At 38.2% G+C, this 12316-nt stretch overlaps 2 protein-coding genes across 2 annotated transcripts; both read right to left on the bottom strand.

Annotated features, from left to right (window-relative positions):
- Nucleotides 1-2833: 2833 nt before the first annotated feature.
- On the bottom strand, nucleotides 2834-8870 carry LOC109735032 (probable indole-3-pyruvate monooxygenase YUCCA10). The gene is made up of 5 exons (XM_073503154.1): nucleotides 6599-8870; nucleotides 6045-6278; nucleotides 5835-5957; nucleotides 5577-5739; nucleotides 2834-4413 (listed from the first exon to the last, which is right to left on the bottom strand). Exons 1-5 carry the CDS (start codon nucleotides 7328-7330, stop codon nucleotides 4307-4309), a joined length of 1359 nt encoding a protein of 452 aa, XP_073359255.1. The 5' UTR covers nucleotides 7331-8870; the 3' UTR covers nucleotides 2834-4306.
- A 1685-nt stretch (nucleotides 8871-10555) lies between these two features.
- On the bottom strand, nucleotides 10556-11122 carry LOC120968636 (probable indole-3-pyruvate monooxygenase YUCCA11). Its single transcript, XM_073503602.1, has 3 exons — nucleotides 11042-11122; nucleotides 10832-10954; nucleotides 10556-10735 (listed from the first exon to the last, which is right to left on the bottom strand). The coding sequence occupies exons 1-3, from the start codon at nucleotides 11120-11122 to the stop codon at nucleotides 10556-10558; spliced, it is 384 nt and encodes a 127-aa protein (XP_073359703.1).
- Nucleotides 11123-12316: the final 1194 nt, after the last annotated feature.

Here is a 12316-nt window from a genome sequence, read left to right as displayed (position 1 = left end):
GAAAATCCGGTGAGCTTTTTTTTGAATTCCTAAACATTGTTTTTCAAAATTGGTGAACTTGTTTCAAACTCGTATTTTTTTGTGGAAATCTGTGAACTTCTTTTAAAGTGATGTACTTTTTAAAAAGCGATGGACATTTTTCTAATTCATGAACTTTTTTTATCAAAATCGATGAACTTTTTTCAAATCCGTAAACTTTTTTTCAAAATTCGTTGAATTTTTTTCTATCTTTGTGAAGTTTTAAAAAAATTAATAAACCTTTTCCAAATTTGTGTTTTTTCAATTCAAAATCGATGAGTTTTTTTTCAAATTTTGAACTTTTCTCAATCATATGCACTTTTTCTTCAAATTGATGACCTGTCATCAACCCGTGAACTTTTTTCAGAATCCACAAACTTTTTACAAATTCATGAACTTTTTGGTCAAAATCACGATTTTGTTTTTGAATTCGTGAACTTTTTTGAATTTTCGCAAATTATTTTTTGAAACTCGTGATTTTTTTTCAAATTTCGTCAGCTTTATCAACTGTCAAATGTCTCATAGTCAAGGGCCAACCAGCCGCCTTGTCAACCGACCATGCGAACAATGTTCTCGTTTGCTGGGCCTGCCCAAAGCGCTCGAGCATGGGTGCCAGTTCGGCTAAGCAACCCTAAAAAAGCGCTGACTAGGAGTTCCCAACGTATACCTTGTACATGGAGTAGCGTCACGCGAACCGGCGCACACACCCCTTCGTCCTGGGCTTGGCCCATATATGTTTTCTTATTTTTTTTAACATCCAAATAATATGTGCATGAAGTAGGATTCGAACTCTCTGACCTCTTGGATTACTTCCACACACGTCTTTTTTATAAAACACATGAAATTTGCTTCAAATTCTTGAACTATTCTTCAAAATCATGAAAAAAATTCAAATTCACACACGTCGTTGTTTCAAAACACATGAACTTTTTTTGTGTTTTTTTCTCAAATTGGGCAATTTGTTTTTTCAAAATGTGTGAAGATATTTTTTTTGAAAATTTACGAACCTTTTAAAAATCGATGAATCTTTTTCTAATATTTTGGTTTCTTTTAAAAATCGATGACCTTATTTCAGTTAACCAAAAATAGCTTCAGTGTGGAAAATAACCGCATATATGAGTTGAACTGTTCATCACTCCTCCTTTTATTTCCCTCCACCCACCTCGCTGCAGCTCGCCCCGTGATGTGGTACTAAACTGTGCAGAGCGCTTGAGGCTGGCGCACGCGGAACGCGGCTGGTGTCTGGACCTAGGCAGCCAGGCGCACGCTAATTGACTTGGGCACCTGGAGGCTACGTCTACAGCAAGGCGTGTGGGTACGGTCGGAATCAATTAAGCAGCCTATGTGCTTGCTTCTTTTTTCAAAAATCAGCTAGTGTGCTTACTTGCTAGTTTAGCTAGCAATATACTGCTCAAGAAAGAGGCAAGCAATTTGGCACACACCCTCCCTGGGCCTGCCCATTTTACACTTTTTCCCTTTTGTATGACCTTCAGAAAATATTCTGGTTTTCAATTTTTTCGTTCACAATTTTAAGAAATGTTTGCGTTTTATAATTTTTTTTGATAAATTTAACAAAAGTATGTGGTTTGCAATTTGTGTTCAAGGTCATGGAAAAAATTAGGGTCATTCCAAGAATGTCGGAAAACAACGTGCTTTAAGCTCGCCCAACAATTTGTCTTACAAGGCCATGAAAATAAATTGGGCCATTTAAGGGATGTCGAGAAAAGCGCTGCTCCCAAACGGACCCTTCTCACCGACCCGAACACTCTCTGTTGAACATGATATTTTTTTTGGAAACCTCAGGACCAAACCTAATTTTGTATGCAGGTGGGCATGCCCATGTTAGGCATTCATAAAAGGTTTGAACGACACCGTATTCAATTTGCGATACATCCAACCATTTTTTTTTCAATTTTCCAACCATTTATTTGACCGAGAAAACTCTAGAAAATATAAAATTTGTCAAAAATCAAAACAACTTGGATCATGCCTTGAATTGATCATACAAGGTCATAAAAGGGTAGCCTGGTGCACGTAGCTCCCGCCTATGCAGGGTCTGAGGAAGGCGTAACAACGTGCTTTAAGCTCGCCCAGCAATTTGTCTTACAAGGCCATGAAAATAAATTGGGCCATTTAAGGGATGTCAAGAAACGAGGTGCTCCCAAACAGACCCTTCTCGCCGACCCGAACACTCTGCGTTGAACATGTATTTTTTAGAAACCTTAGAACCAACCCTAATTTTGCATGCACGTGGGCATGCCCATGTTAGGCATTCATACCAGGTTTGAACGACACTGTAGGCAATTTGCGACACATCCGACCATTTATTTGACCAATAAAATGCCTTGAATTAATCATACAAGGTCATGGAATAAATAAATGGGCGACGCCAAGAGGGGTGTGCGTCGGTTTGTGTGACACTACTCCCCGCATGAGAGCTCCTCGTGGGCGCCTTAAGCGCCGCGTGGACTAGCTAGCGCTCACGCACTCTCCTAGTGGGTCGTGGCCCATATAGCTTGCTCGATCGCTCCTCTCGCTCCACATTCCGAATTAATCCTTCAATCAACCTAGAGATTTTTTTCAAAAAAAATATCTACCAATTTTTTTCTCTTGCAAGTACGTGTTGCGAAAAAGCGCATGAATTCAGAAAATGTATTTGAATTCAAAAAAGTTCATGAATTTGAAAATAGTTCACCAATTTGTAAAAAAGTGCATTAATTCAAAAAATGTTCAGAAAATTGGAAAATTTCATGAATTTCGAAATTTGTTCATGATTTTGAAAAGTTCATAAACTTGGGAAACAATTCATTTTTTTTAAATCGTCAGATTTGAAAAAAATTCACTAATTAAAAAAAAGTTCATGGGTTTTGAAATGAACTTCTCAGGTTTGAACAAAGTTCATCGATTTGGACCAAAAATTTCACGGGTTTGAAAAAGTTCATCAATTTTGAAAAAAAAATCAGCATCCGGATTTTGAACAATAATTCTCGAATTTGGAAAAAGTTCATCATTTTTGGAAAAACAATTCATGGATTTAAAAAGTTCACAGATTTTAAAAAGGAAGTTCACTAAAAAAGTTGCAAAAAACTGAAAAATATTCATGGATTTAAAAAAATGTTCACTAGACAGTTGGCAAAAAACTGAAAAAAAATCACAGATTTGAAAAAAGTTCTAGCAAATTGAAAAAGGTTCATGCTTTTAAGAAAGAAAACAGGAAAAAGGAAAAAAAGTGTAGAAAAATTGGTGAAAGAAAACACAAATAATATTATTAGAGCCTTGGTTGGAGTGTTACATAGTTGACGCATAACAAAAAAAGAGGAAAAAAACAGTTTATTAGCACCTAAGTTGTTGTGGCCGAGTTGGTTGTCCTAGTTAACTTGATCCGTTAGGTTGAGAGATTGTAACCTACTCTTGCCCATTTTTTGAAGTTTGGAAAAACAAAAGAAAATGTGAATGGCCCAAGCCCAGGCCGTTGGAGGAGAGGTCCTCTTCGGCGCCCTCAGCGCCGCTTAGGCTAGTCGGCGCACGAAGGCAGCCAGTAATGGGCCGGCCCAGCATCGCTGGCGTCTAGCAAAAATGCTCCAAAAGAAACGTGAATACTGCGCTACTATTTTGCAAAATGCGGGAATCGAACCAACATGCCAACTCTAAATACACGAGCGACTAACCACTGCACCACCATCGCTTTGATGTCATCAATTGAAAAACACGCTCTTTGACCATTTTTCTGGTCCCAGTATAAATTATTTCAGGAAAAACTCGTAGATATGAAAAAAGATTTCACGAATTCTTAAAAAGTTCATCTATTTCAAAAGCAGTTCTCGGATTTTCTCAAAACAAATTCATAAAATCGAGAAAAGTTCATCGATTTTGATAAAAAAAATTCACAAATTTGAAAATAGTTCTCTGAATTTTGAAAAAAGCTCACGGATTTGAGAAAAGTTCATGGATTTTAAAAAGGTTCATCGATTATGATAAAAAAAGTTCACCAATTTTAAAAGAGTTCACCAAATTTTGAAAAAAAGTTCACGGATTTGAGAAAAGTTCATGGATTTTTAAAAAAGTCACTGATTTAGATAAAAAAGAGTTCAAGAATTTGAAAAGACTTCACTGAATTTTGTAAAAAGGTTCTCTGGTTTATAGAAAGTTCACCAGTTTCGGTAAAAAAAGTTCACTAATGTGAAAAAGGTCCACTAGTTTTCACAAAAGGTTCACAAATTCGAAAAAGTTCATCAATTTTGAATAAATAGTTCATGAACGGGGAAACAGTTCACTGGATTTAAAAAAATCATGCATTTAAGAAAAAGAAGGAACAAGAAAGAAAGAAAAAGAAAAAAGAAAAAGAAAGGAGAAAAAGAAAAAGAAAAGAAGATTTCATAAAAGGAGAAAGGATGTCTCAAATCAAATGAGGGTAGTTGTGTAGTTGGTTACTGTAGCTAACGTAAAAGGAGGAGGTCGCGAGGTTGTGAGTTCGAGTGTCAACAGGCCACAGTTTTTTGCAATTTCGAACAAAAAAAAGGGGCGGAAATGGGCCGGCCCAGTGCGCAGAGAGGGGTATGCGCCCGTTTGCGGAAATGCCTTATTCGGGCGCTAAAGGCGCCGAATAGGGTTTGGCCCGTTGGTGGGGGGTGGGGGGGAGTTGTGCGCCCGTTTCTAAACTAGCCCTGTACGGAAAGACCGTGAGGGGTGGGCCAAGCCCAGGCCGTGGTGGCGGGAGGGGGCAGTTGTGTGCCCGTTTCTAAATTAGTCATGTACAACGTATACAGTGATTAGGCAAAAGTCTATACTACCCTTTATACGAGGGGTGTATAACGTAGACTTTCTAACAATGATTCTCTCCCCCTTGATTTTGAGGGAGGTGGCCCCCCCAATCCACCTATATCCAATCCAGAGTGTCCACATGCACATTACGTAAAGTACATAGATTAGTTTACGTAGGTGTAGCATTGTCCTTGTATTAATTACACTTAGTCCCTTGTTTTTATTTCGCGGGCGTTAAACATCGTGTTCAAGGGGATGACTTTTGCATGTGTAAATTCAAGTAAACAAAATACTATAAGTAACTGTTCAATAAAAATTACAAAGCTCTTTGCATCATGTGAGTATAAATCCCTTGATTATATTATAAAAGTAATGCTTACTCCCTGGCGCATATGAACCTTGAAATAAACAAAAATCTAGTTCTATCAAATATAGATGTAGATAGATAGACAGGTGGCAGTGGATAGATTTTTGAAAGAATCAACCGTCTAGCACACTAGCCTGGTAAACTACATGTAAAAGATAAAAAACAAATCGAGAAAACGCAAATGACCTTTGCGTTCATTGCATTGAAAGGATGGGGGGAAGTTATAGTCCTCCTAGGAGGTTAATTTTACAGTACATCATACAACTCAGTGGACATCCCAGGATTGGTGCAGAACAACCCGCGGGCCTTGTGCCCCGGCCTTAGCCCATCATTGGATCTCATCCTTGATCTTGTTCAGGAGCCCAGTGATGGAAGGCATCGCGTTGTCGAAGACGCATTCACTGTTTGATAATTTAGCCGGACATAGCGCCTATCACTGATTTGATGTCATTGGCGATATTCTTGGCATCTGCTGCAATACCAGCCAATCCTCTCCTTCCTAACCCAGCACAGTAGAGCCCATTTTCACCTTTCCAATGATTCGGATATTCTTTGATGGGTAGTCCATTGCCATTTAACATGCTCTCACCATTCTAGGATAAAAAATAACATAGAGCTTGTTAGCAGATTTAACAATTGTTGCACCAAGAAAACAAACTCAGACATATTCAAACATCGATGTTGTTACCTTCAGCCATATATTTGCTGTGCTTTTGTATCCAGTTGCAAACACAATCACGTCAAATGATATCTTTTTACTGCATTGAAATTCAACTATATCGCCCATGATCTTACTAATGCTCCCCTGTACCTGTAGGAGATGAATAGAATATTGATAGCTTGGCATATAAAGACAACATATGTTATGAAATTTATGTCATGTTAAGGATATACTTACTTTGATGATACCTTTTTTGATTAACCCAACAGTGCCAACATCAATAACAGCGGATCGGCCGGTTTTTGACTTGAGGGTCATTGGACCCATTTTTGGCCTTCTAATACCATACCTCGATAGGTCTCCAAATCTTAAATTTGCCGCCATCACAAGGAGGTTATCCACTAGATTCAGTGGAAGGCGGCGAGCAAGTGTCATCCCCAACCGGATTAGTTCCTTTGTCATTACATGAATCTGCAACCACAAAACTTGTCACATCTCTTTTGAAGCCTGCATCATCGAATAAAATTTCATAGAATCATCTTCTTTCAAGAGTTAATTTTTCGGTGTAGTTCGTCTAATTGCTTAGTTGTTTGTGCATGTAATAAAACAGTCTATCGCTCTATACCATAAAATACTTTCTAGTAATAACTCTGAAAAATTGCATCCATCTAGTGGTGGTTATAATAAGAAATTGCCATGTACCCACTGAAAATATGTAATGCCCGTAGGGTGCGGGTGGGGGATTCCCTAGTGTTTCGAGGTCAAAAATAATATATAGTGTGTGTACATACCGGGCTTCGTATAACGACTGTAGTATTGGCACCATGGGCCGCAAGATCATAAGCAATTTCCATTCCAGAGTTGCCAGATCCAACGACCAATACATTCATGCCAGAGTAGCTTTTTCCTGACTTGTAGCTTGAGGAGTGGATGACATCACCCGAAAAACTTTGTAGTCCGGGGATCATTGGAATATTCTCTGCACTATTCTCACCACTTGCCACAACAAGAAACTTTGTTGTGAACCTGACTATTGTGCTCTTTGCCATGTCATGTGCCACGATGGACCAACATTTTTCATCATTGTCAAATGTGGATGACTCCACACTAGTGAGATACTTGGCTTGAATATTGAAACGCTCAACATAGTCATCTAAGTACTTCACAAACAAGGTTTTTGGTATGTATGTTGGAGCATCTAGTGGGTATGACATGTGTGGCAACTCACAGAACTCCTTTGCAAGATGCAGCTTTAGGCGATCGTAGGCGCGGTTGCGCCAAAGCGACGCGCTGCAACTTTCACGCTCGACAATGACATAGGGAATTGAGAATCGGCTAAGGCATGCTGCTGTTGCAAGGCCTGCAGGCCCAGCGCCAATAATCAACACTACAACATTCTCCATTTCAAAGAGAAGAGTTGACAAAGTTGTGGGATGGGTGCAATGGTAGGCTGGAGTGTTTGCTTGCTTGCTCGATGAATCCTTGGATGCATATATGGGCATATATATACTGGTATGTTTCATGTGTCAATCTATTTAGAATGAGGAATGAAAAAGGTAAGGATTTATTGACGCCTATCCTGGTGTGTACTAGTATTCCGTCTAAATATTGAACCATTGGTGTGAAAGCATGTCCTGATACATTTTAGAGGATACAAAAAAGGGAGGAAACACACTCTTGGTCGATTGTTTTTTTGGAAACTTATCAACCGGCTTTGGATATGTTTAGACTAAAATCTCTTTAGAATTTCTTTCCGTTCCTGTTATCATCAATGAAAATTCAAAAAAATATCTACCAAATTTTTTCTCTTGCAAGTACGTGCTGCAAAAAAGCGCATGAATTCAGAAAATGTTTTTGAATTCAAAAAAGTTCATGAATTTGAAAATAGTTCACCGATTTGTAAAAAGTGCATTAATTCAAAAATGTTCAGAAAATTGGAAAATTTCATGAATTTCGAAATTTGTTCATCATTTTGAAAAGTTCACAAACTTGGAAAAAAAATCATTTTTTTTAAATTGTCAGATTTGGAAAAAACTTCACGAATTGAAAAAAAGTTCATGGGTTTTCAAATGAAGTTCTCTGGTTTGAAAAAAGTTCATCGATTTGGACCAAAAGTTCACGGATTTGAAAAACGTTCATCAATTTTGAAAAAAAATCACTTATTTGAAAAAGCATCCGGATTTTGAACAATAATTCTCGGATTTGGAAAAAGTTCATCATTTTTTGAAAAACAATTAATTGATTTAAAAAGTTCACAGATTTTAAAAAGCAAGTTCACTAAAAAAGTTGCAAAAAACTGAAAAATATTCATGGATTTTAAATAATTTTCAATAGACAGTTTGCAAAAAACTGAAGAAAAAAAATCACAGATTTGAAAAAAGTTCTAGAAAATTGAAAAAGGTTCATGCTTTTAAGAAAGAAAACAGGAAAAAGGAAAAAAAGTGTAGAAAAATTGGTGAAAGAAAACACAAGTAATATAATTAGAGCCTTCGCTGTAGGGTTACACAGTTGACGCATAACAAAAAAAGAGGAAAAACAGTTTATTAGCACGTAAGTTGTTGTGGCCGAGTTGGTTGTCCTAGTTAACTTGATCCGTTAGGTTGAGAGATTGTAACCTACTCTTGCCCATTTTTTGAAGTTTGGAAAAACAAAAGAAAATGTGAATGGGCCAAGCCCAGGCCGTTGGAGGAGAGGTCCTCTTCGGCGCCCTCAGCGCCGCTTAGGCTAGTCGGCGCACGAAGGCAGCCAGTAATGGGCTGGCCCAGCATCGCTGGCGTCTAGCAAAAATGCTCCAAAAGAAACGTGAATACTGCGCTACTATTTTGCAAAATGCGGGAATCGAACCAACATGCCAACTCTAAATACACGAGCGACTAACCACTGCACCACCATCGCTTTGATGTCATCAATTAAAAACATGCTATTTGACCATTTTTCTGGTCCCAGTATAAATTATTTCAGGAAAAACTCGTAGATATGAAAAAAGATTTCACGAATTCTTAAAAAGTTCATCTATTTCAAAAGCAGTTCTCGGATTTTCTCAAAACAAATTCATAAAATCGAGAAAAGTTCATGGATTTTGATAAAAAAAAGTTCACAAATTTGAAAATAGTTCTCTGAATTTTGAAAAAAGCTCACGGATTTGAGAAAAGTTCATGGATTTTAAAAAGGTTCATCGATTATGATAAAAAAAGTTCACCAATTTTAAAAGAGTTCACCAAATTTTGAAAAAAAGTTCATGGATTTGAGAAAAGTTCATGGATTTTTAAAAAAGTCACCGATTTAGATAAAAAAGAGTTCAAGAATTTGAAAAGACTTCTCCGAATTTTGTAAAAAGGTTCTCAGGTTTATAGAAAGTTCACCAGTTTCGGTAAAAAAAGTTCACTAATGTGAAAAAGGTCCACTAGTTTTCACAAAAGGTTCACAAATTCGAAAAAGTTCATCAATTTTGAATAAATAGTTCATGAACGGGAAACAGTTCACTGGATTTAAAAAAAATCATGCATTTAAGAAAAAGAAGGAAAAGAAGGAACAAGAAAGAAAGAAAAAGAAAGGAGAAAAAGAAAAAGAAAAGAAGATTTCATAAAAGGAGAAAGGATGTCTCAAATCAAATGAGGGTAGTTGTGTAGTTGGTTACTGTAGCTAACGTAAAAGGAGGAGGTCGCGAGGTTGTGAGTTCGAGTGTCAACAGGCCACAGTTTTTTGCAATTTCGAACAAAAAAAAGGGGGCGGAAATGGGCCGGCCCAGTGCGCAGAGAGGGGTATGCACCCGTTTGCGGAAATGCCTTATTCGGGCGCTAAAGGCGCCGAATAGGGTTTGGCCCGTTGGTGGGGGGTGGGGGGGAGTTGTGCGCCCGTTTCTAAACTAGCCCTGTACGGAAAGACCGTGAGGGGTGGGCCAAGCCCAGGCCGTGGTGGCGGGAGGGGGCAGTTGTGTGCCCGTTTCTAAATTAGTCATGTACAACGTATACAGTGATTAGGCAAAAGTCTATACTACCCTTTATACGAGGGGTGTATAACGTAGACTTTCTAACAATGATTCTCTCCCCCCTGATTTTGAGGGAGGTGGCCCCCCCAATCCTCCTATATCCAATCCAGAGTGTCCACATGCACATTACGTAAAGTACATAGATTAGTTTACGTAGGTGTAGCATTGTCCTTGTATTAATTACACTTAGTCCCTTGTTTTTATTTCGCGGGCGTTAAACATCGTGTTCAAGGGGATGACTTTTGCATGTGTAAATTCAAGTAAACAAAATACTGTAAGTAACTGTTCAATAAAAATTACAAAGCTCTTTGCATCATGTGAGTATAAATCCCTTGATTATATTATAAAAGTAATGCTTACTCCCTGGCACATATGAACCTTGAAATAAACAAAAATCTAGTTCTATCAAATATAGATGTAGATAGATAGACAGGTGGCAGTGGATAGATTTTTGAAAGAATCAACCGTCTAGCACACTAGCCTGGTAAACTACATGTAAAAGATAAAAAACAAATCGAGAAAACGCAAATGACCTTTGCGTTCATTGCATTGAAAGGATGGGGGGAAGTTATAGTCCTCCTAGGAGGTTAATTTTACAGTACATCATACAACTCAGTGGACATCCCAGGATTGGTGCAGAACAACCCGCGGGCCTTGTGCCCCGGCCTTAGCCCATCATTGGATCTCATCCTTGATCTTGTTCAGGAGCCCAGTGATGGAAGGCATCGCGTTGTCGAAGACGCATTCACTGTTTGATAATTTAGCCGGACATAGCGCCTATCACTGATTTGATGTCATTGGCGATATTCTTGGCATCTGCTGCAATACCAGCCAATCCTCTCCTTCCTAACCCAGCACAGTAGAGCCCATTTTCACCTTTCCAATGATTCGGATATTCTTTGATGGGTAGTCCATTGCCATTTAACATGCTCTCACCATTCTAGGATAAAAAAATAACATAGAGCTTGTTAGCAGATTTAACAATTGTTGCACCAAGAAAACAAACTCAGACATATTCAAACATCGATGTTGTTACCTTCAGCCATATATTTGCTGTGCTTTTGTATCCAGTTGCAAACACAATCACGTCAAATGATATCTTTTTACTGCATTGAAATTCAACTATATCGCCCATGATCTTACTAATGCTCCCCTGTACCTGTAGGAGATGAATAGAATATTGATAACTTGGCATATAAACACAACATATGTTATGAAATTTATGTCATGTTAAGGATATACTTACTTTGATGATACCTTTTTTGATTAACCCAACAGTGCCAACATCAATAACAGCGGATCGGCCGGTTTTTGACTTGAGGGTCATTGGACCCATTTTTGGCCTTCTAATACCATACCTCGATAGGTCTCCAAATATTAAATTTGCCGCCATCACAAGGAGGTTATCCACTAGATTTAGTGGAAGGCGGCGAGCAAGTGTCATCCCCAACTGGATTAGTTCCTTTGTCATTACATGAATCTGCAACCACAAAACTTGTCACATCTCTTTTGAAGCCTGCATCATCGAATAAAATTTCATAGAATCATCTTCTTTCAAGAGTTAATTTTTCGGTGTAGTTCGTCTAATTGCTTAGTTGTTTGTGCATGTAATAAAACAGTCTATCGCTCTATACCATAAAATACTTTCTAGTAATAACTCTGAAAAATTGCATCCATCTAGTGGTGGTTATAATAAGAAATTGCCATGTACCCACTGAAAATATGTAATGCCCGTAGGGTGCGGGTGGGGGATTCCCTAGTGTTTCCAGGTCAAAAATAATATATAGTGTGTGTACATACCGGGCTTCGTATAACGACTGTAGTATTGGCACCATGGGCCGCAAGATCATAAGCAATTTCCATTCCAGAGTTGCCAGATCCAACGACCAATACATTCATGCCAGAGTAGCTTTTTCCTGACTTGTAGCTTGAGGAGTGGATTTATTGACGCCTTATCCTGGTGTGTACTAGTATTTCGTCTAAATATTGAACCATTGGTGTGAAAGCATGTCCTGATACATTATAGAGGATACAAAATAGGCAGGAAACGCACTCTTGATCGATTGTTTTTTTGGAAACTTATCAACCGGCTTTGGATATGTTTAGACTAAAATCTCTGTAGAATTTCTTTCCGTTGCTGTTGTCATCAATGAAAATTCATACGTGATAAGGATATGTTCAGTATATACTCCCTCCGTCCCAAATTATTTGTCGCAGAAATGATGTATCTAGACATATTTTTAGTTCTAGATACATCCATTTCTATCCATTTTCAAGACGTAATTCGGGACGGGGGAGTACTTGTATTGAAAGATCGTGGATGTCACCTAGAGGGGGGGGGGGCGTGAATTGGTGCATTAACATAATTACTTTAGGCTTGAACAAATGCAGAATAAAACTAGCGTTTAATTTGTCAAGCACAAAACCTAAAACAACTAGGCTCACCTATGTGCACCAACAACTTATGCTAAGCAAGATAAACAACTAGGTGATAGCAAGATATATAACATGAAACACTATG

This window comes from Aegilops tauschii, chromosome 7 (genome assembly GCF_002575655.3).
Source record: "Aegilops tauschii subsp. strangulata cultivar AL8/78 chromosome 7, Aet v6.0, whole genome shotgun sequence".
NCBI classification, from domain to species: Eukaryota; Viridiplantae; Streptophyta; class Magnoliopsida; order Poales; family Poaceae; genus Aegilops; species Aegilops tauschii.
This window is presented reverse-complemented; position numbering and strand designations above follow the sequence as displayed.